Here is a 20,028-nt window from a genome sequence, read left to right as displayed (position 1 = left end):
ATCACTTTTTATATAACCAATAGAAATAGTAGAAAACTGTTAGATATTGATCCATTTATTTACTTTGTTAGATACAAACCAAAAGCTTTGCATGAGTGGCTTTATAACAAGATGTTATTTTCAAGAATAAGCTAATTGATTTAAGTGATCTTTAATTTTATAAATCTTACTGCATATATAAAAGAAATGAAAGTATAAATTTGATAAAAGAATTATTTTTACAAAAAAACATATAATTAGATTTTTAACTTCGAATTACATTCAATGCACCTTCTGTAGTCTTACGAAGTTCACCAACACCATTCTGTGCTGCTGTGCGAAGAGCTGACATAAGTTTAGATGAACATTTAAGTTTAAGTTTCATAGAGTTACAGTTGAATGCTGATTTCTTAAGTTGTTCAATAACTAATTTAAGTGAGTTCGCGCATTCGGGTTTACAATGACCATTCATCAATGCTGTTGCAAATGGTTGAAATGCGGATTCAATAACAACATCGGTCTGGCCTGGTAATGGAGTGAAAATGTTAATTAACATCTTCAAACAATCAGCGGATTTAGGATATTTTAAAACTAAACTAGCGCATTTCGGAGCCATTGTTGAAAGAGAGTTAACACTTTTGATAGTTTTCTTGATTTCCTTTTGATTGTTTTTGTTTGCTTCAATGTAATCTTCAACAATAAGAAGGAATGTATACAACAAATCAATACTATCTTTGATGAAATCACTTTGATCAATAGATTTCATGATTTGTGGAATAAGATTCAATGAAATAATGTTTTCAAATGAAATAGATGACAACAATGGTTCACAGATCTTTATAGAAGTGTTGATTGTTCCGATCTTAGAGAAAAGACTTTGGATAATAGTGTTCTTCGTTGAAAGTAATCCAACAACTTGGCATTCATCAATTAACAACAAATTATCTAATACTTTAAAGCAGCATTCACAAATAACTAAATCATCATTCAAAAGAAATTCAATGTGTTTTGAAAGTTGGTTGAAAATAACATTTGTTTCGGTGGAATCAACATTTAAATCACTTGTAGCCATAGTCAAGATTCGTAATGAATCATACCGGACATCTTTGATTGGACTTTGTAATGTATTTAAAAGTAAATCATTGACAATTGTTGTGGAATCGGATAATCCTAAAATAAATGATTGTAAGAATATTTCTAAGATTAATTCACTGCCACCTAATATGAATTGTTCGTTTTTAAGAATGTCTCTCAATTTTCGATCAAATTTAGGACGATAGATTCTCATGGCGTTGTTTTTCTGTTTGAGTGAATCTACGATGATTCTTAAGTTCAAGTACTGTCCCTTTGACGAAGCATCAAGTATTTCATCACAATAATCACAGTACCATCGAATAAATGCCTCGTAAACTTGAGGTTCGTCGTATTGCAACTTATCTGCGTGTGAAAATACGCGTTCTGAGATGGACATGAAGTTTGGCATACTGTTTCGATACAACAAACACAATGCAATCATAGATCGCCACTTAACTTCGCCAACGGACTTGTTAAACGCAATTGTTAATTCTTCTTTTGATGAATTAAGGATATCGCACTCACAAGCAATAACCATACCAAGTGATGCTGTCGTTGCACCAAGTTTGACTATCAATGTCTTCGTTAATCGCTGCAAATACTCGTTTGAAGAAGATTGAGGTTTTCTGTCCTTGAAAAATGCACAAACTGCGAGTGAAAGACTTTCTACCATAGCATTGTTCGGTTGTGCTGTTACGTCAAGCTTTGTTAATGCATTTTCAAGAAGATTTAAATCTAATATTTCTGGATGTAATGATAAACATACATTTGCAACAGCTTTTAGTGCGTAATGGCGACATACATCATCACTTGAGGGTTTAAGCGAGTTAAATATCGCGTCTATGAGTTTTTGTGGAATTTGGTATCCGTTGTTGGCACAAAACGTTAAAAGAGCTGAAATTGCTGATATGGCTTTCCTTTTGACTTTGTCCTTAGGTGAATTTGACAGTTTTTCAAGGGCTCCGTAGATTATCTCATTATTTACTTGGTTTTCGAAGTCTATTTTAGTTGCGGACTGTATTATTGTACCGAATAGGATACAATGAGCAGCTGCAATTGAAACGTGCTTCGACTTCACCGCCAAATTCAAAATTGATGACAAAAATCCATTCGTTGAGAGGCCAGTAGCTACATCAGGGTTCTTTGCACCTGTTATTAAGAATGTTATCAGTGGACTTTGTCGCTTAACTACGTCCTTTGATGATAATTGTTTAACAATTGTGTCAATTGTCTCTTGATTTCCAGTTTTGATGGCTTCTAGAGTTACTGGCATTTGGGAGGCGTTGACACTAGGAAGATTTATGGCTTCAACGGCTTGGTTCATGACAACAGACTGTTGTTTGAGTTGATTACAACGTAAAAGAAGATTTCGGATTGTATCGACTTTTTCTGAGATAGAAGAGAAAACACTGGATGCTCTGAATGTAATTGAATTTGCCAAATTCTCTTTCGGCTCGATATCTAAAATATCTTCCTCATTTTCCGTGATTTCTGATGATTCATAAGCAGGAATCGAGAAGTCCATGGTTGGGAAATTCGAAAAGTCCTCGTAATCGTCACGAGAAGCGAAGATATTCTTCCAAAATGGATGAGCTATTAATTCTGACCATGTTGGCCTATTTATAGCCTTCTTATCTGTAAGTCTTTTAATTAAATCGTTGAGTTCTGGCGAGCAATAAGGAATATATTCAACACTTGTGTTTCTAATTTTATATTCTAACTCTTCTTGTGCTTCTCCTGCAAAAGGAGTCTGTCCACAGGCAAGTTTGTATAGTAAGCAACCAAATGCGTATAAGTCTGTAGCGATATTAGGTTTCGAACTAAAATCAATAATTTCTACTGGTAAAACTTCGAGATATTCTGGATCTATGTCAGTAAGATTGCAGTAATTTCCGTCAATAACGGCACGGCAAAAGTCAGATAGCTTAACAATGCCATTTTCATCGAGAATGAAATTTCTCGTATCAAAATTCGTGAAATAAACTCCATTTTTATGCAAATAAAGTAAAGCTGCTGCAACATCACTTGCAAAAATACGTATAACGCTTTCAGGAAGACGGACATCTCGCTCTAAAATGTCAGATAAAGATCCTCCAGGGCAATACTCGAGAACTAAGAAGATACTGTTTTCTACTTGATACCAGTTATAAAATTGCACGATATTTTCGTGATGTAGATTGTGCTGAATATGCACTGCGTTTGAAATTTCTTCTAATCTCACTGCATCAACAGTTTTTGCTGCAACAAACTCGACAGTATTATTTTTACGGGCCTTGTAAACAACTGTCTGGGCAAAATTCGGAGAGGGGCGCCCTTTTCCGATCTCTCCGTAAATCTTAATTTGCATTTCACTCATTTTTGTCAAGTTTATACTGCTTTCGTTATAAATTTATTTCATGATATTGTTTTTATACAAATCATATGATAATATGGAATATATAGCTAACAGGGAGCATATTTATTGGATTCTTATATATCAATTATGAATGTTTTATAGAAATCATAACAAAAATATCTTTTTTGAATTGTTTTTTATGACACGGAGAGGCACCAACTGAATATTGATACATAGCTTTGCATATCAATATCTAATTTGAGTAATATTTCATATTTTCAAAACAATGCGTTGAATTCTCATCAAAAAACCTCTTTTTTGAATTATTCTTTATGGTATTTAAGGTCACAAACTGAAATATAACACAATTAATTGAATATCAATATCTGATTTGAGTAATATTTCATAAATTCAAAATATTGTGTTGAAGCTATTACTTTCTGGGAAGATTTGGCAGTGAAAATGTCGTTTTCAATGGGAATATTAATATCTTCCATTACAAATTTCATTATTTACAATATTTACATAAAAATGAATTAAATATACAGTGAAATCCAAATTTGGAGAGCAAAATGCCTTTGCAACATATGTCAAACATGATTGTCATATATTCGCACTAAAACAAATTTTGGCGCCAAAATCATTTTGGGTTTGCGGTTTAATATATCAATTTGATGATGTTATTTATATTTTCATGCAGTATACTAATAGAATTTCTAATTTTCTCCGATTTTTTATTTTCTGAAGGATACGCCCTCATAAAATGAGATAAAATTTAAAATGAGCGATTCAAGCATTGACTGGCATAATCTCAATGGCATGGCAATTGCAGATTTAAAGGATGCCTGCACAAGATACAGCATCAATGTTGATGGTAAGCCAACTAAAAAAACGTTAATTAAAGCTTTAGAAAATTATCACAACACAAATTACCCCAATTCTCCAAAAATAGAGAATCATGGAAGCAGAGAATCTTCACCAGCACAACAGTTAAGTCCAAGATCTGTTTCACCTGTTATCGCAAATAAGAAGAAGAACGTTTCCCAGTTTGAGACTCCAAAGGAACCACGCGCAGTTAGCCCATCAATTAAGGAACGTACAGCATTAGGTTCGAAGAAATCAGTATCACCTAAAAAGTTAAATAGGAGAAAATTCTTCTTTGTTGCTTCCGGCGCAATTTTCTTCCTCCTCTTATCTATCTATTTATATTTGAATTGATAATTAAATACTAATATTGTCTACCTTTACCTCTTGTTACTACATTCAGTATTTACACGTTGCACATGATAATTGGCTGCCCAATTATAATGATTATATTCTCCTAAAGATCTAAATTAAGTAAAATGGCTTCGTATTTCTCTTTAATATGCATTTAATCAAAATAGAGAAATATTTTTTTCGTTATAATCTTTTTAAAGGATGAGTATAGTCTTATTAATGTTTATATGATATCAACTGATATATAATTCATATATAAACACAATCTTTCATATAACAAAATATTATTTCATCTTCAAATATCAAATACACTAAATTGCATTGTAACAATTTGACATAGAAATTTTGCATAGTTTATAATATTGCAATTTTTGTATATTAATTCCTCATAGATTACAGAAATCTAGCAAGGTTTTTCTAAATTTGAAGATAATTACATAGGGTAGCATACAATAGTCCATATATTTGATGTAATAAGCTCATGATAACAGTCATTTTTCTCAAAATGCAATAAAAAAGTTGGAAATTTTTCTATTACGCATAAAACTTTACTAACAATAATATAAATACATATCAGTTATTGATTTTTCTTGTATGTCTTCTTTGATAATATCTTCTTTTGATATTTTGAGATGAAATTGTTGGAAAATATGAGTAAAAACAATAATTTCTTTGATTACGGCTTCATTTCTCATCTGCGCACAACCATAATAGTGCTTCTTAATTGTATCAGGGTGTTTCAATATATTGAGTAAATTCGACTCAATTTCATCATCCGAAATCGAATTTATCAAAAAAAGATTCCATTTATCGGAAAAAGTCATGTTTTGGGAAGGAAATATCGACCATTTCTCACCTGTTCTAATTTCGTTTGAAATTTCTAGTAAAAACGCTTCTGCTGATGATTTCACGTGATTTTCAAGAAGATCTAACCAAATTCTTGCAAAATCTTTGAAGAAATCAATCGATTTAAGTCTCTTTGTTCTTAAACAATGTAATGCATCAAATATTACTTCTCTAAATTCAGAAATTGGATTATAAGAGAAATTATACAGAGGATTACATTTTTCTATGATTGAAACTTCTTTGTATGGCAAGGAACGAAGTAAATTATCATCATGGATCATAGATGATCTTCTATAAAAGCTTTTTATACTTGGATTATCAAGAATAAAAGAAGGAAGTTGGCCTCCCATATTAGAAACAACAGTACATGCCTCTTCATTTATATTCTTGAATTTAGTATGCAAGCCGTATGTTTCTGCCAAAGATTTTCCGGTAAAATTGTTAATTAGCATTCCTACTAACATTCTGAAAGAAGTTACTGGATCTGCTAACTTATAAGCATTAAGAAAATTATGTGGATCATTTGGATTGTATGATAAATCAGGAATAAACAAGATTGGATACTTTTTTGGGTTTGAAAGTAATGAGAAAGGTTGGCGTATGGATATTTCAACCTGTTATTGCATAGATCAATAAGATTTTCTTGTGATTTGATGAAATTCGAATTTTCTGGGATAAAAATTTTTTGTTTTTCTTCTTGAATTGGAGAGATTTTCTCTAATACAGGTTCTTTGTCTTGATTTGTATAAACTTTTCGCTTGTAATTTGTCAATTTCGATTTCAAATCTTGAATTAATTTGTCATTTTTCTCTGAAGAGTTATCTATTAGATTATTATCTGTAATTTGAACTATTTCTTCTTGTATTTGCTCTTTTACATCCTTTTTCGTGTTTATTTTGACTTTTGTTTCTAAAGATCCGATTTTATTTTCATTTTCTTCTTGTTGAGTCTCATTTAGTCCATCAACCGATAGCGATGAGTTAAGTTTTGTGATTTGATTATTTATTTCTTCTGTAGCTATGTATTTATTTACTAAAAAAGCAAGAAATAAAACTAGAACGTCTTTTTCTGAGAATAATTGTAGTCGAATGTTATCTTCATTGTAGTTAATGAGTTTTATCCTAGAAAATTCATCGTTTATATTGTCTAATATATGGAATTGAAGTCTTTTAGTAATTTGATAGGTGTAAATAACAATTTCATTATCATCAAATAGTATTTGATCCTTTTCTAATACTAAGTGTATTGGTCTTTCGATCTTTGGTGGAATAAAACCGATTAAATGATGTTTTATTTGAATAAAATCTGTAAATAGTTGATAAAATTTATCAAGTGCAAGAATTGCTCCAGCTGATAAATTGAAAAACGCGTCAATGCTTGTAGATACTTCGCTCTCTAGAAAAATTAATGAATTAATTTCATCATATATAGGTGTAAGCATCAGAATCTGCCCGGATTTCTTCGACCCAAAGCTTATAGCTGGACTATAATCTGGAATGAAGATAATTTTTGTTGATTCTTTAGCATATATGAACAAAAATACAAATTTAATAGCACATTTCGCTTTGAAAGGAGGTTCATTACCAATTCTAACTTCAAAAACATCCGATAATGATACATTCGAAACAAAAGACTCCAAGACTTCCATTTCGAAAACAGACGCCTTTGAAAGAATCAGATTTTTGAAATATATAGAATGCTAATGTATCAGTTTGATTAATTTATGTCTTAAATTGTAATAAACAGAAATTCATCAAAAGTGACAGCTCTCAATTTTTTGACATTTGTAAATTCTAAATTGAATGAGAAAAATGAAATAATACTAAACATAATACAATATTCTAGATTTAATTATAATTAGGAAAAAGTTAGTTTTGAGAGTACTTTTCATAGGCATATAGAATGAAATCTTCTGAAAAATAATATCACATAAACTCATATTATTTTCTAATAGATAACTATTTTATATAAAAATCAAATTCAATGATCTTAAAAGCGAAGGATAAACCTCAAAATTTACGAATATAATGAGTGGGAATATAATGTTTATCTATCATAAAACCATATGAAATATCAATTTTTGCTTTACGCCTAATTTTTGACGACAATTAGCAAAAAATGTTAAATGTTAACACTCAGTCCATTTGAATATGAAAAATAAAATTGACTTTGATTAAATGTTTTTATTTATCATGCAATTCTTCTTGCGACCAAAGATTTGAATAAAAGTTCAAAAAATAAGATAGCTTAAAAAATAATATACGGTAGTGTTTACTAATAGATGAATAGTATATAAATTCTATTAAAATGGATTTGATCCAAAAAAATATATAAAATTTGATCATAAATAAAATTGTTTACTAGTCATTTAAAATGATGTAATTATTCAAATTTTGCTAAGACCCATTCGTCTTTGATATATAACTCCCATTTTTGCATTTCTGGCTCATACCAAAATTTTGAAACTTCGAATAATTCGTTAGGAGTGTAATTACTATTCGTTTTTGGATTAATATCGAGAGATAAATGTGGTGTATTGTTGTATTTTTCAATGAACTGCTGAACTGAGTCCTTGATTTGTTGAATATCATCCAACTCGTCTGGCAAAAACTTTTCTAAGCTTGGCCACAGGCGCTCCACCTTGCCGTTCTGTCTTGGCATATACGGCAAGGTGTGCTTCCAAACTATTCCGTTTTCCTGCATAACCTGGCCGAATTCACCGCGGTTTTCACCGCCGTTATCGGTCCAGATGCAGTAAGGAATAAACTCCTCTAAAAGTTTTCTTAAAACCTTCGCTGTTGAGTTGGAAGACTTGTTTTTCAATAATTTAGTTTTGAGAACTTTACGTGTCATATCATCCAATATGGCAAAAAATGGAAAAGAAACATTACCGTGAAGGTAATGAATATCGCAGTGCCATATCAAATTCTTTGATATGGCACGATATTTGGTAGGTGGATCTGCTGGTTTGTAATCTCTTTTTGAAGATAAACCTGATTCCATCATAAATTTTTCCACTTGATGATGCTTTATTTTTTGTAAATTGTCAAAAATTTGATCTTTTGTCAAATCTTCTATATTTTCAAATTCTTTTGCAATTTCTTCTTTTTCTTTCTCACAATCGGGATTTTGAGCAATATTTTGAAACCTTTTAATCAATAAATAAGTTTTTGAAATTCCTCCTTTATATTGTGAAACACAAGAATTAATTAATTGTTTTTGCTCAAATGTTGGTGGATTTGGTTTTCTGCCGCGACTAACTTTTGGTAATTCGATTTCTTAAAGTTGAAATGCTCTTCTTATTGTATTTTCGGCAACATTCAATTTAATTTTACCATTTTCCAATTCAACTTCCTTTCCCACACTTTTGTAAGATTCACCTTCTTCTATTCTTCTTTTAGCTTCAAATAGCCATTCTCTGCTTATAGATTTGGCAGTAGTCATAAAAGTGGTCCTTCTTTTGTGATAAGATTCAAATTTGAATGTGGATGATAAATAAAATCAAAAATAATTGTTATAATTTAAATGAAGAAGTAATTTAAAACGATTTTATTTATGATCAAATTTTATATATTTTTTTGGATCAAATCCATTTTAATAGAATTTATATACTATTCATCTATTAGTAAACACTACCGTATATTATTTTTTAAGCTATCTTATTTTTTGAACTTTTATTCAAATCTTTGGTCGCAAGAAGAATTGCATGATAAATAAAAACATTTAATCAAAGTCAATTTTATTTTTCATATTCAAATGGACTGAGTGTTAACATTTAACATTTTTTGCTAATTGTCGTCAAAAATTAGGCGTAAAGCAAAAATTGATATTTCATATGGTTTTATGATAGATAAACATTATATTCCCACTCATTATATTCGTAAATTTTGAGGTTTATCCTTCGCTTTTAAGATCATTGAATTTGATTTTTATATAAAATAGTTATCTATTAGAAAATAATATGAGTTTATGTGATATTATTTTTCAGAAGATTTTGTGTTCTTCTTCAAAATTTTATTTTTTTATTAAAAAGAATCTTTACAAAATATACATTTACTTTAATTAATATTTAAAAACGTGCTCTATCAAAAGTTCCAAAAATTCAATATTTTAACTTTTCTGAGGTGTCACTTTTGATGAATTTCTGTTTACAACAAAATTAATAAAATATTCGTAAAGCATCCACACGATTTCAAAATGACAAAGAATATTTATCTTTTTTGGTGTCTATAAGAGGGTAATCTTATAATATAAAATATCTCATAGCATATTAAACAAAATGACATGTAGATATATACTCTGAAATTAAAATATTCCGTATTCATAGATGCCAAGCAAAGTATATATATTTTTGGTGTAATAGATGCATATTTCACATGTGTGTAAAGAAATTAACTCATTAAAATGGTAAGTGATCAAATAATGAATAATTATTGAAAATTTAAATATTTCCTTATTCACTATCAATAACTAAGTGTGCTTAGATGTGAAAAAAATGTTATGATAACCGCTGTTATTGTCAAAAATGATATGATAAGTTGTTCAATATCGTAATATATTCTTATTATTCTAAAACACTCAAAGATCTAAAAGAAATTTAATTGTATAATATTTTGAGAACGACAAATTTGAATTATATTCAATTTTTGAATCTGTTTTTTGTAACATATTCATTTTCGCTTATAAGTAATATTAATGTATAAATTCCACTCAATTTTTGAAATTGGAAAAATTGAATTGATTTTTATATGGGGTTCTCAATTCTTAAGACCACTTTTATGAAGAAGAAAAAAATCAAGAAAATTCGATAAGTGTTTTGTATTTAAATGCATCTCCCACTTGCTTAAAATTCAATTAAAATCATAATTTTTATGTATTATTATTTGTTTCATAATCTGTAATTAAAATATCTTGAAATTTATTCGATATTTTGAGAACAAATTCAAATATCGGAAGTTCAACAGTTATTTTATTTTTATAGCAAAAACAATATTAGTATTGCTTCAGAGACACGATTAGAACCATATCTTTCACTCAGAAAAAGCATTTTGTTGTTCAAAAACCTCATTCTAACTGCTATCAAAAAATCAATAACCGATTCTGGTGCTCTCAAAAAATCCACTCTCAAAAGTTATAAAAATTATACAATATATCTTTAAAATTGCATTTTCACTACAATTTATTAGATTTGAAATTTCTATATCCAATACAATTTCATGCTATCAATTCAAATGTCGGGCAGCTCACAAAAATCTCTAAAATATGCTAAAATAAAAACAACTATGTTGTTAGAATAATATTTCTCTTGATCTTTTCGATTTTTTGTTAATATTCATTCAAAAAATCAAGCAAATTGAATTGAAAGTCATTTTTTCTCAAGTTCCAGATCAATTCCATGTTTGATCAATTTGTAGATGTTTCAAACAGGCAAATTAAGAATAAATTTAATGCCAATGAGGATAAAACCATCTTGTACTTTGTGAATTGCCTTCATATAAGCAATTGGAAAATAATTGCGGCAAATTTACAAGGAAGATCACCAAGACAAGTTATAGAAAGATATAGACATTATTTGAAAACAGGTATCAGCATGAAACCATGGTCAACAGAAGAGGACGAAATACTTGAGAAAAAAGTTCAGGAATTTGGTCCACATTGGTGCAAAATTGCAGAATTTTTGCCAGGAAGAACTAATGTTAATATTAAAAATCGATGGACTGTTATATCAAAGAAGAAGAATAAAAGACAAAATTGCAAATCTGCAAAAATCAGCTTACCGCAGCCAGTTCCTGAAAATTCTGTAACGAGTCCAGATGATTTCAAAGATTTTGAAAGCTATACTGTTGAAATGGCTTTCTGAAAAGAAAATAAATTTGTTATTTCAAAAAAATAGACATTAGCAATATCATTTAAACTAATTCTGATGTTTATTTTCATACGAACGGCATTTTAGTAAAAGCGTGCATATAAAAATTAGTTCATTTTAAATTTCAAAATTAAATTTGTTAGAATATCATGAATTCTCTCATAGATAAAATTATCTTACATTTTTGTATCAATTGTTAGATAAAAAACCTTCAAAATCAATCCAAATTGGAAGCCAATCAATTATCAAACAAATTACTAGTTTTATATTTAAAATTTCATTCTGTTAATAGAATTTAATTGTATTGCAATAGGCACAAGGCTGAAAAGTGACATAATTTTTATGGAAGTTCCATCTGGCCAAAAACTATTTCAAGACTTACCAATTCCAGATAGCTTTGTTATATACGACGAAATGGAAACTCTCATTCTTGATGGAGATGAAGAACAAATTCCAGAAATAGTTAAATTTATTAAAGAAAACTTTAACGATAATGAATATGAACAATGCTACTTAACAGTTATAAACTTTTGCGTTATGTATCCCACAAGATTACGATATTTTGGTTTATTATACGTACAAATGATGGAAAAGATCGGAAAATATCCAATTACCTATACATTAGTTCATCTCAATATTGCATTAGCTCGCTTTGTTTATTTACATAATGGTTATTCTCTTCAACAATTCCAAAGCTGCTCATATTTTACAGATTTATATGCAAAATACTTCGGATCTGATACAACAAAAGGATTATCTGAGGACCAACTTCTTAAATTCTACGAAGATGATACATTACAATCAATAATTTTTCATGATGACATAGATAAGCTTGTTCAAGTATCCTCTCTTCCTAATTTCGACTTCAACCAGCGATTGAAACTTAATGATTGCCATTTCAACATAAATTTCGAAGTTTCTTTGATTGGCTTTGCTTGTTTATATGGTTCCGTCCAATGTTTCAAGTATTTGAAACTCAGTACATCAGGTATTAGTCATGATACTGCCGGATATGCAATAATCGGCGGAAATTACGAAATTATACATATTTGTATACGAGAAATTGGTTCTGGGAACATTTTACTAACAAATGCGATCCAATATCATAAGAATGGCATTGCTGACTGGTTATTAATGAATACTCCTGATCTAAAAGCGACAATTGATGCAGCTCTCTACGGTTTCAACACAAGAGCAGTTTATTTCTACATAACTGAACCGTTAAGAGCCAGTACAAGATTTGTTAAGTACGATTACGATGTAACTCTCGCTGCTTCCATCGGATATTCTTTATTACTTAGATATTACGTAGAGAACAACAAGAAGTTCTTCCGATCTCTATGGAATGATCCAATGTTATCAGCATCAATGTGCAGAAGCTTTGAATCAATTAAAATTTTGAAAGATAGTGGTTTCAAGGGAAATCTTATTCATATTGCAGCATTTGGAGATGATATTGAACTTGCAAAGCTCTTTATCAAAGAAAGCAGTCAAAAAGACATGGAAACTGCAATGGAAAGTTGCATCAAAGTTAATGCAGTGAATGTGGCCAGAATTTTGTTTGAAAATGGCTATGTAAGTAATGTCCACCATCATATGCCTAGTTCTGAAATGAAAGCTCTTTTCGATCAGTATTCAAAAGAATCAAATGAAGAAGAAGACAAAAATGATGAAGAATAATTGTATTTTTATATTAAATAATTGTTTTATTTGTAAATTATTTACCAAATTTCATCATCCCTCTCAAAATTGAGAAGGCCTGAACTCGCAAAGCTATATTTAGCCGTAATTTCGGTATTATTCGCATGAATCAATGTCCAGATCTGCGTATTGAACAAATCAAACCACTCCACAAAGCTTTATGCAATTTCAACGAAGTTTTTCAGAATATTACCCTTTAATTGAGCCTAATAGTAAAAGCAATAACGAAACTATATCAGGAACTGGCAATTATTACATTCATCATGCAATATTTTCTTTCCATTATCGAAATACAGCAATTTCCCTTGATTCGAAGAGTAAAGTATTACTCGAAACATGTACATTTTACAATAACAGCTCCACGCAAAGTGGTGGATCAATTTATATCAAAGAATCTGAATGTGTCTTGATTCATATTTGTATATCACTTTCATCAACTATTCTAGATTATAATTGGGGATGCGCATATTACATTCAATCAGTTGAAAATAGTAACAATAAAAATTACGCATTTGAATGTTCGGTTTCAAAATGCAATGGACGCTATGCTTCTCTTTGTCATGAATATGGATTTATCCAAATAAGTAATATGAATACATCTTATCACAAAATTCCTAGAGTTGCTGCATATGGCATTACAGAAACAGAAGGTACAATAATTGTGAAATTTGCAACAGCATCAAATACTACATCTTCAGAATATTGTGGAATAGCGCATTTTGCTAGAACAGTTACTATTACAAAATGTAATTATTTAAGCAATGTATGTAAGGGAAGTGATAGTGTTATAATTAATTGTTATTACTTTTCTATATGTACATATTCAAATTGTTCATTCATAGATAATAAAGGAAACTATTTATTTTCTTCAAAACCAAATATTGTTGATAATTGTTACTTTAATGAAAACAATTTCACTCAAACCGTAAGAGGTTATTCAACATTTAAATCAATTAAGTCGTTAGATTTATTTATATCTCATTATTCAACATATTTTTGTTCAGCAATTAATTTAGAATATAACAATCCATATAAAAAATATGAAAAAGAAGAATTGAATTTGGAAGACATCAAAAATATTGTTAATAAAGTTTATAATACTTCATTTGTTGAAGCTGTAAATTTATCTATGTAGATAATTTTTTTGGCAGATTCTAATACTTTATATGTTCATATTATGCAGCATATATACAACAGATTTAATTAGATGGGACTATAAAAAATTTAATTAAAAAAAACACTTTATTCATGAATATATTCTAAATAAAATAAATAATAAAATATATGAATCGGAGCTATAAAAGCTCATGATTATCATGAGAGAAGAAAGAATCTTTGTGGCGAGACGATTTGTTGCCAAATATCTTTATTCTCAAGAATTGTATAATGAAAAGAATCAAAGACCAGGATGAAATGAACCAAAAAGATTTTCGATCTGAAAACAAACTTTGGCATCCGCCAAAGTAATATGCAAAAGAGTTATTCGAGGAGAAAAGGAAACAAACTGAAATGAATCCAATGATATTCATCATTCCTATCAAAATAGATGGAATGTTCAAAGTAGTTATTGTTGGAATCAAAATGGAAATCATTCCGAAAAACTGAACAAAAATGATTTCAAAATAATAAACAGATCTTGGGCAATTTGAATATTCACATAAATTGAAGTAATAATGAGTGGAATAAACAAGAATAACAGAGAAACTCAAAGTCAACAACAAAATATAAGTAAAGAATTTCAAAGTTATTGGAAATTTGCATTCTTCTTTGTAGTTCGGTAATTCGTCAATTATTTCTTCTCTCGGCAAAAATTGATTAAAAATAGATCGTAACAACAAAGGTATAACAGTAAACAAGTTTGTAATTGTCAATAAAACAAATAAAGGAAATACTAAATTATTATTTCCTGAATGATATATTTCTTTGCAAACATTTCTACATGTGAAACAATCATAATTAAACAAATAAAAAACAACAAGTAAAAAACTCAAACAAAAATCTCGAATTGTCATTTGTTCAATCATTGTTTTGATTCTTTCACGTAATGAACTCTTGTAATAAAAGATTATATCGGCCAATTGGTCGAAATCATTAACATACATGTCGCAAACTAAATTACATGGCTTCAAATCACTTGCAGGAATTGAAACAGAAACATTTGATTGTTTCATGAAAGATGAATCATACATAGAATGACCAACAGCTAAAACGTGTTGTTTCGTAAATATCTGAAGATATTCAACAAATTTGGCTGCTTGTAATGGTCCTGCTCTTTGCAATATAATGTTTGGCGTCTTCATGATTATCTCTGAAACTTGATATGCACAATTGCATTTCCTGTGATAATCAAAACATCGTAATTTGAATTCTCCATTATATAAGAGATGGAAATATCAACATCTTCTGGAATATTGCCTTTTATTGTTCCTACAATAGGCTTTTCTAGTAATCCCAATGATATTTCCGTGATGATTAATGATGTTCCTTTCGATTGAGAACTAATAATAATTTGATTAAATGCTTTTTTGCAGCGAGAAAGGAATAACAAACAACCATCTCTTGGAACATCTTCGAAACCAAGCATGGATATAAAAGTACTCTGTGATTCTAATGCTTCGATAAATGCAAACTCAAATTCACTGTTCCCTTCTCCAAGTGAATCAATTTTTTGTTCGAAATTATTTAATTCTCGCTGTGTCAAAAATTTATATGAACAAACTTCAACATGAAGCCCGTTTTCATGGAATGAATCGTATACATGTGAATACTGTTCAATATTTTTCACAGTATTAAGCATAACCTTATAAACACCTCTCGAAAGCAAAATCAAGTTACCGTTTTCATCTTCAATTATAATGGAAATTCTTGGATGTCTCACACAGCTGTGAAATATTTTTTTAGTCTTGAAAGTATGTGTCTTGTCATTTATAAGGACTTTACTTTCGTTTGGTGTTCTTCCTACAAGCAAATAACCTGAATTAGCTGCAAGTTTAAGTAATTGTTCGTCATCTGGAAATCTAGAAATGTAATTAAAATTGTTTTTGCTTCCAACAATGGAAGCGGAGTGGCAAAGTGATATATGATGGAAGAACATAACATTATCTTGACTCATGACAAGGTTTTGGTCGTAAAAGTCTTTCATCAGTGGTTTATTTTGTAAAATATCGTTTTCGATGTTTCTTGACAGTAATTTAGCAGTAATATCTGTTCCGTATATTGTATTATTAAGAAATATCCTCTTCAAACATGGTTTTCGCTCTAAAATCATCGATTTTGAAGTGATTATTGAACTAATATTTGTTGATTCACTCAAAGAATCAATACTGAATATGGAGGCTCGTTCATAATGTGTCTGGATGATCTGAGAATTCAATAAAATTATGAGATCCAGAACAGTGAAAATTTGTATCGAAATTAAAGGGGATAAAAGAATGATGTAATAAGAAAAATGATCAGCAAACAGTAAAAATATTTGTAGATCTGATGCAGAAAAGATACCAAATTGAGATTGATAAAAATCTGTAAAAATTGTTATCAAAAATGCAAAACAAATGAGAAAATAGATTTGCCATGTTGTTAGCTTGTTGAGTTCTTTCTCAAATCGAGATGTTTTATATTGAGTGTGCATTGAATAATTGGATAAACAATCTGATTCTGTAAAAACAACACCGCAAATGATTTCTCCTTTATGGTAAAATGCAGAGTATCTTTCGACGAAATTTGTATTATTTACATCGTATGTTATTTTGTTGAAATCCAATTTTGCAAAAAAATTGTATTTCGTATTAAATTCAGAAATAGGAACAAATTGTTCTTCGTAATGCTCTACTCGAATGCTATGCAGGAGAAAATTTGGATTTTCTTTGATATCTGTTGTAAAATTTATCGGAGTTCTTGGCTGCCACTGAGGAGAGCCATCAATTAAGTATAATTCGATTGAACACTGTTGATTATCAGCAGTATTCAATATTATAAGATCAGCTGGCGCATAATCACCGTTTTGTAATTTAATTATATCGCCAATATTGAGATCTGACCATGATTTTGATATCCATTGATCGTTTTCTAATACTAAAACCTTTCTTCCAGTCATGCGTTTCTTGTATTGTTTATTTTTATAATAACGAATTACATCGATTATTATTGATGTGGAGAAGGAGAACAATAATGAGATAATTGTAACGCTTACATGTATTGAATATGGAAACAAGAATTGTAATATCATTACTAAGAAAAGAAACTGTGTGGAAGGTCGATTCAAGCAATTATAGATGGCATTAGGGAGAAGATATCTCCCAAATTCCTTTGACTTATTGCAAAAATCCGATTTTTGAAAAGAATATCTTTTCACGCCGGCTTGGGATGAAAATGTAATGAAGCTGGACATGAAAAATATTAAATTTTATTCATGATACTAAAGGGTTGGCTAACGTATTCCAAAAAGTCACTCAAAGTCAAGGAAATTGTTGTAAAATTGCATCGAAATCTGAAATCGGAAATAAGATGTTAAAAAAGCTAATAGATTTTGTGGCTATAGTAGAAATAATCTTGAAATATGATTCTGCGCATGTAGTTCACGATATATTAAAAAAAATAATTATTGAAGACATTCTGAGATTGAATACCTTATGTTTTCATGAAATTAAAATATCTACCTTAAATTAAATCGGCCAAAAACGCTCGCATAGAGGTTATATGCAAGTATTTATACTATGATTGTTATTAATCTAACCATCTATAAGTTATTTTTAGGATTGAACACCAAATTCAAAGAATGTTATAGTATAGGTGTTGCACATATATATGTATGTTAAATAAATTTCAAGAAATCTATAAAATTACAAAAAATTTTGGGCGAGTTGCAAAGAAAATTATCCAAAGGAATTGGAATATATAACAAATTTCTCTTATACACTGATTCTGCTAAGGATGTCAATTTGGAAGAAAAGTGAGAAAATTCCTAAAATGAATTTTCCAAACGTACTTTTTTATCTCATTTTTTTGATTTTGAAAAAAATTTGGAGAGAAGAACTCTTCGTTTTTGAATTTTGTCACGATGGTTTTAAAGTATATTAGACACATGTATTGATATTACTATTTTTGTATATTTTGAGAGAAAATCCCTAAAAAGTGAGAAAATCTGAGACGGTTTGAGAAAATATATAAACTATTGAAAATTTGAATTAAACTTCTAATTTGGAAAAAAGAAATTTGGAAAGAAGAAAATTCAAAAATCGAGATTTAGACTCAGTATCAAATGGAGAACAAAATGTTTCTTCATATGAAGGAAAAAAATTTTCTTGAGAAGAAATAGAGTTTTTAAAATTTTATTGTATGTAATAAAATAAACAAATATTAAAATTATTTTTTGATAACAAGAAAATTCCCAACAGAAAATATTTGAGACAAAGAAAAAAGAAAATTGAAAAATATTACTCTCCTTTACATTTCATGAGATTTTCAATTTATTTTCATAAAATTGACAATTTTATACGTTTAGATGAAAATAAGTGATTTTGCTTGAAATAAAAATTATTGTTTGTTTACAGCTATCAAATAGATTTTTGCTATTTTGATTAAAATTTGTTAATCAAATTAATAATTTTTTTCTAAATATCTTAAATATCTGGATCACTCACTGATACGATGAATTAAACGATAAAAATAATACAAACTCAACTAAGTTTCCTGTCTTTCAACCAAAAAATATTATGCAATTTAAATTAAATTGTTTATTCAAATATAAAACAAAGATGAAATAATTACAGTTAGCATAAACTTTATGAATAACTCTGTAATTGGTTCAGATTTTCGTAAAAATATTTTTATTAAAATCGATAAGAATATGTTTACCTACTATCATCACATATCTATAAACAAGAGTAGAGTGATTTTTATCATCGAAACTTTTTAAAAGCTGCAAGCTGGAAGTAAAAATCTTGTTTTTTTTTTCTGAGTTAGTTGTAGAACTATTGATTCCCGAGTTATCATTGTGATGTAGAAGGATGTCAATGTACTGACTGAAGGATATGAAGTGAATTGAATTTCATTGAATTTCAATTTGATCAAATTTGTTGAAATTATATGAATGTGTCAACATCTGTATCACTCTCCTTCACTTCTTCCCTATTTTTTCGAGAACGAAGCTAGCTCAGCTTTCGCTGAGCGAATTGACACTTTTGATGCCCTAAACCAGTGGCTCACTTTTGTGGACAAGTTGCACAAAAATGCTTAATTATCTAAAAAAAAAACATAATATATAAAGTATATACATATTGGTTGTTATTACTTAAAAAAAGGTAGTGGGGCTTCCAGGCGCGTTGCGCCCTCTAGCCCCGAAGATGTTTAGTATAAATGAAGTTTTTATTCGGAAAATTGTTAGTCTTCTGGTGTGAATTCGGAGGACTCTTCTTGGATAGAGTCTTGTATTTCCTCCTCCTCTTCTTCCTCCTCCATTGTTTCTGGGAAGAAGCCTTCTTCTGGGTCGAAAACATTATATAATGTGTCACTTTTCACAAAATATATATGTTTTCATGTTTTGTCACTTTTCTGTCACTTTTCGGGTGAAAACATTTTTATTATTATATATAAATGAATTTTACAAAACCGCCGTTACCGTTCTTTGGAAATAAGAGTAGATGTAAAGATATTATATTGAGAGAACTTAAGAAACTACCGAATGGTCTAACATTTGTAGATTTGTTCGGTGGAAGTTTCTATATATCCCATTTGTGCCATACAATATTCCCAGACTCAAAGATTATATGCAATGACTTCGACAACTATATGGACCGTCTCAAACATATACCAGACACAAACAATATATTGAAAGAGTTAAAAGAAAAGTTACCTATAGGTAAGATGGAACGTATACCATTAGATAAGAAAGATATTGTGAGAGAGGTTTTGAAAAAAGCAGAATATATAGACTGGGATAGTATATCTGCTAGACTATTATATAGTGGTGCTATAAGAGTTCATGACATTGAAACACTTATGTCAAAAGTTT

The 20,028-nt window shown here is 29.4% G+C and overlaps 7 protein-coding genes across 7 annotated transcripts, besides 3 other annotated features; 4 read left to right on the top strand and 3 right to left on the bottom strand.

Moving 5' to 3' along the window:
• Nucleotides 1-221: 221 nt before the first annotated feature.
• TVAGG3_0772620 (serine/threonine protein kinase ULK4 family) lies at nucleotides 222-3,409 on the bottom strand (the record flags this gene model as incomplete). The annotated part of the gene is made up of 1 exon (XM_001319106.2): nucleotides 245-3,409. One exon carries the CDS (start codon nucleotides 3,407-3,409, stop codon nucleotides 245-247), a length of 3,165 nt encoding a protein of 1,054 aa, XP_001319141.1.
• A 661-nt stretch (nucleotides 3,410-4,070) lies between these two features.
• Nucleotides 4,071-4,777, top strand: TVAGG3_0772610 (uncharacterized protein; the record flags this gene model as incomplete). The annotated part of the gene is made up of 1 exon (XM_001319107.2): nucleotides 4,169-4,606. The coding sequence occupies one exon, from the start codon at nucleotides 4,169-4,171 to the stop codon at nucleotides 4,604-4,606; it is 438 nt and encodes a 145-aa protein (XP_001319142.1).
• A 1,162-nt stretch (nucleotides 4,778-5,939) lies between these two features.
• On the bottom strand, nucleotides 5,940-7,100 carry TVAGG3_0772600 (uncharacterized protein; the record flags this gene model as incomplete). Its single annotated transcript, XM_001319108.1, has 1 exon — nucleotides 5,940-7,100. The coding sequence occupies one exon, from the start codon at nucleotides 7,098-7,100 to the stop codon at nucleotides 5,940-5,942; it is 1,161 nt and encodes a 386-aa protein (XP_001319143.1).
• An 88-nt stretch (nucleotides 7,101-7,188) lies between these two features.
• Nucleotides 7,189-7,225: a mobile genetic element.
• A 612-nt stretch (nucleotides 7,226-7,837) lies between these two features.
• Nucleotides 7,838-8,896: a mobile genetic element.
• Nucleotides 8,897-9,570: 674 nt separating this feature from the next.
• Nucleotides 9,571-9,608: a mobile genetic element.
• Nucleotides 9,609-10,847: 1,239 nt separating this feature from the next.
• Nucleotides 10,848-11,312, top strand: TVAGG3_0772560 (RNA polymerase II transcription regulator recruiting protein; the record flags this gene model as incomplete). The annotated part of the gene is made up of 1 exon (XM_001319109.1): nucleotides 10,848-11,312. The coding sequence occupies one exon, from the start codon at nucleotides 10,848-10,850 to the stop codon at nucleotides 11,310-11,312; it is 465 nt and encodes a 154-aa protein (XP_001319144.1).
• A 348-nt stretch (nucleotides 11,313-11,660) lies between these two features.
• On the top strand, nucleotides 11,661-12,998 carry TVAGG3_0772550 (ankyrin repeat and SOCS box-containing protein 4 family; the record flags this gene model as incomplete). Its single annotated transcript, XM_001319110.1, has 1 exon — nucleotides 11,661-12,998. One exon carries the CDS (start codon nucleotides 11,661-11,663, stop codon nucleotides 12,996-12,998), a length of 1,338 nt encoding a protein of 445 aa, XP_001319145.1.
• Nucleotides 12,999-13,179: 181 nt separating this feature from the next.
• TVAGG3_0772540 (uncharacterized protein) lies at nucleotides 13,180-14,154 on the top strand (the record flags this gene model as incomplete). Its single annotated transcript, XM_001319111.1, has 1 exon — nucleotides 13,180-14,154. One exon carries the CDS (start codon nucleotides 13,180-13,182, stop codon nucleotides 14,152-14,154), a length of 975 nt encoding a protein of 324 aa, XP_001319146.1.
• Nucleotides 14,155-15,321: 1,167 nt separating this feature from the next.
• Nucleotides 15,322-17,406, bottom strand: TVAGG3_0772530 (phospholipid-translocating ATPase protein; the record flags this gene model as incomplete). Its single annotated transcript, XM_001319112.1, has 1 exon — nucleotides 15,322-17,406. One exon carries the CDS (start codon nucleotides 17,404-17,406, stop codon nucleotides 15,322-15,324), a length of 2,085 nt encoding a protein of 694 aa, XP_001319147.1.
• Between the last annotated feature and the right edge of the window lie 2,622 nt (nucleotides 17,407-20,028).

This window comes from Trichomonas vaginalis, chromosome III (genome assembly GCF_026262505.1).
Source record: "Trichomonas vaginalis G3 chromosome III, whole genome shotgun sequence".
In the NCBI taxonomy this organism is placed as follows: domain Eukaryota; phylum Parabasalia; order Trichomonadida; family Trichomonadidae; genus Trichomonas; species Trichomonas vaginalis.
The sequence above is the reverse complement of the archived record's forward strand: the minus strand, read 5'-3'. Positions and strand labels throughout refer to the sequence as shown.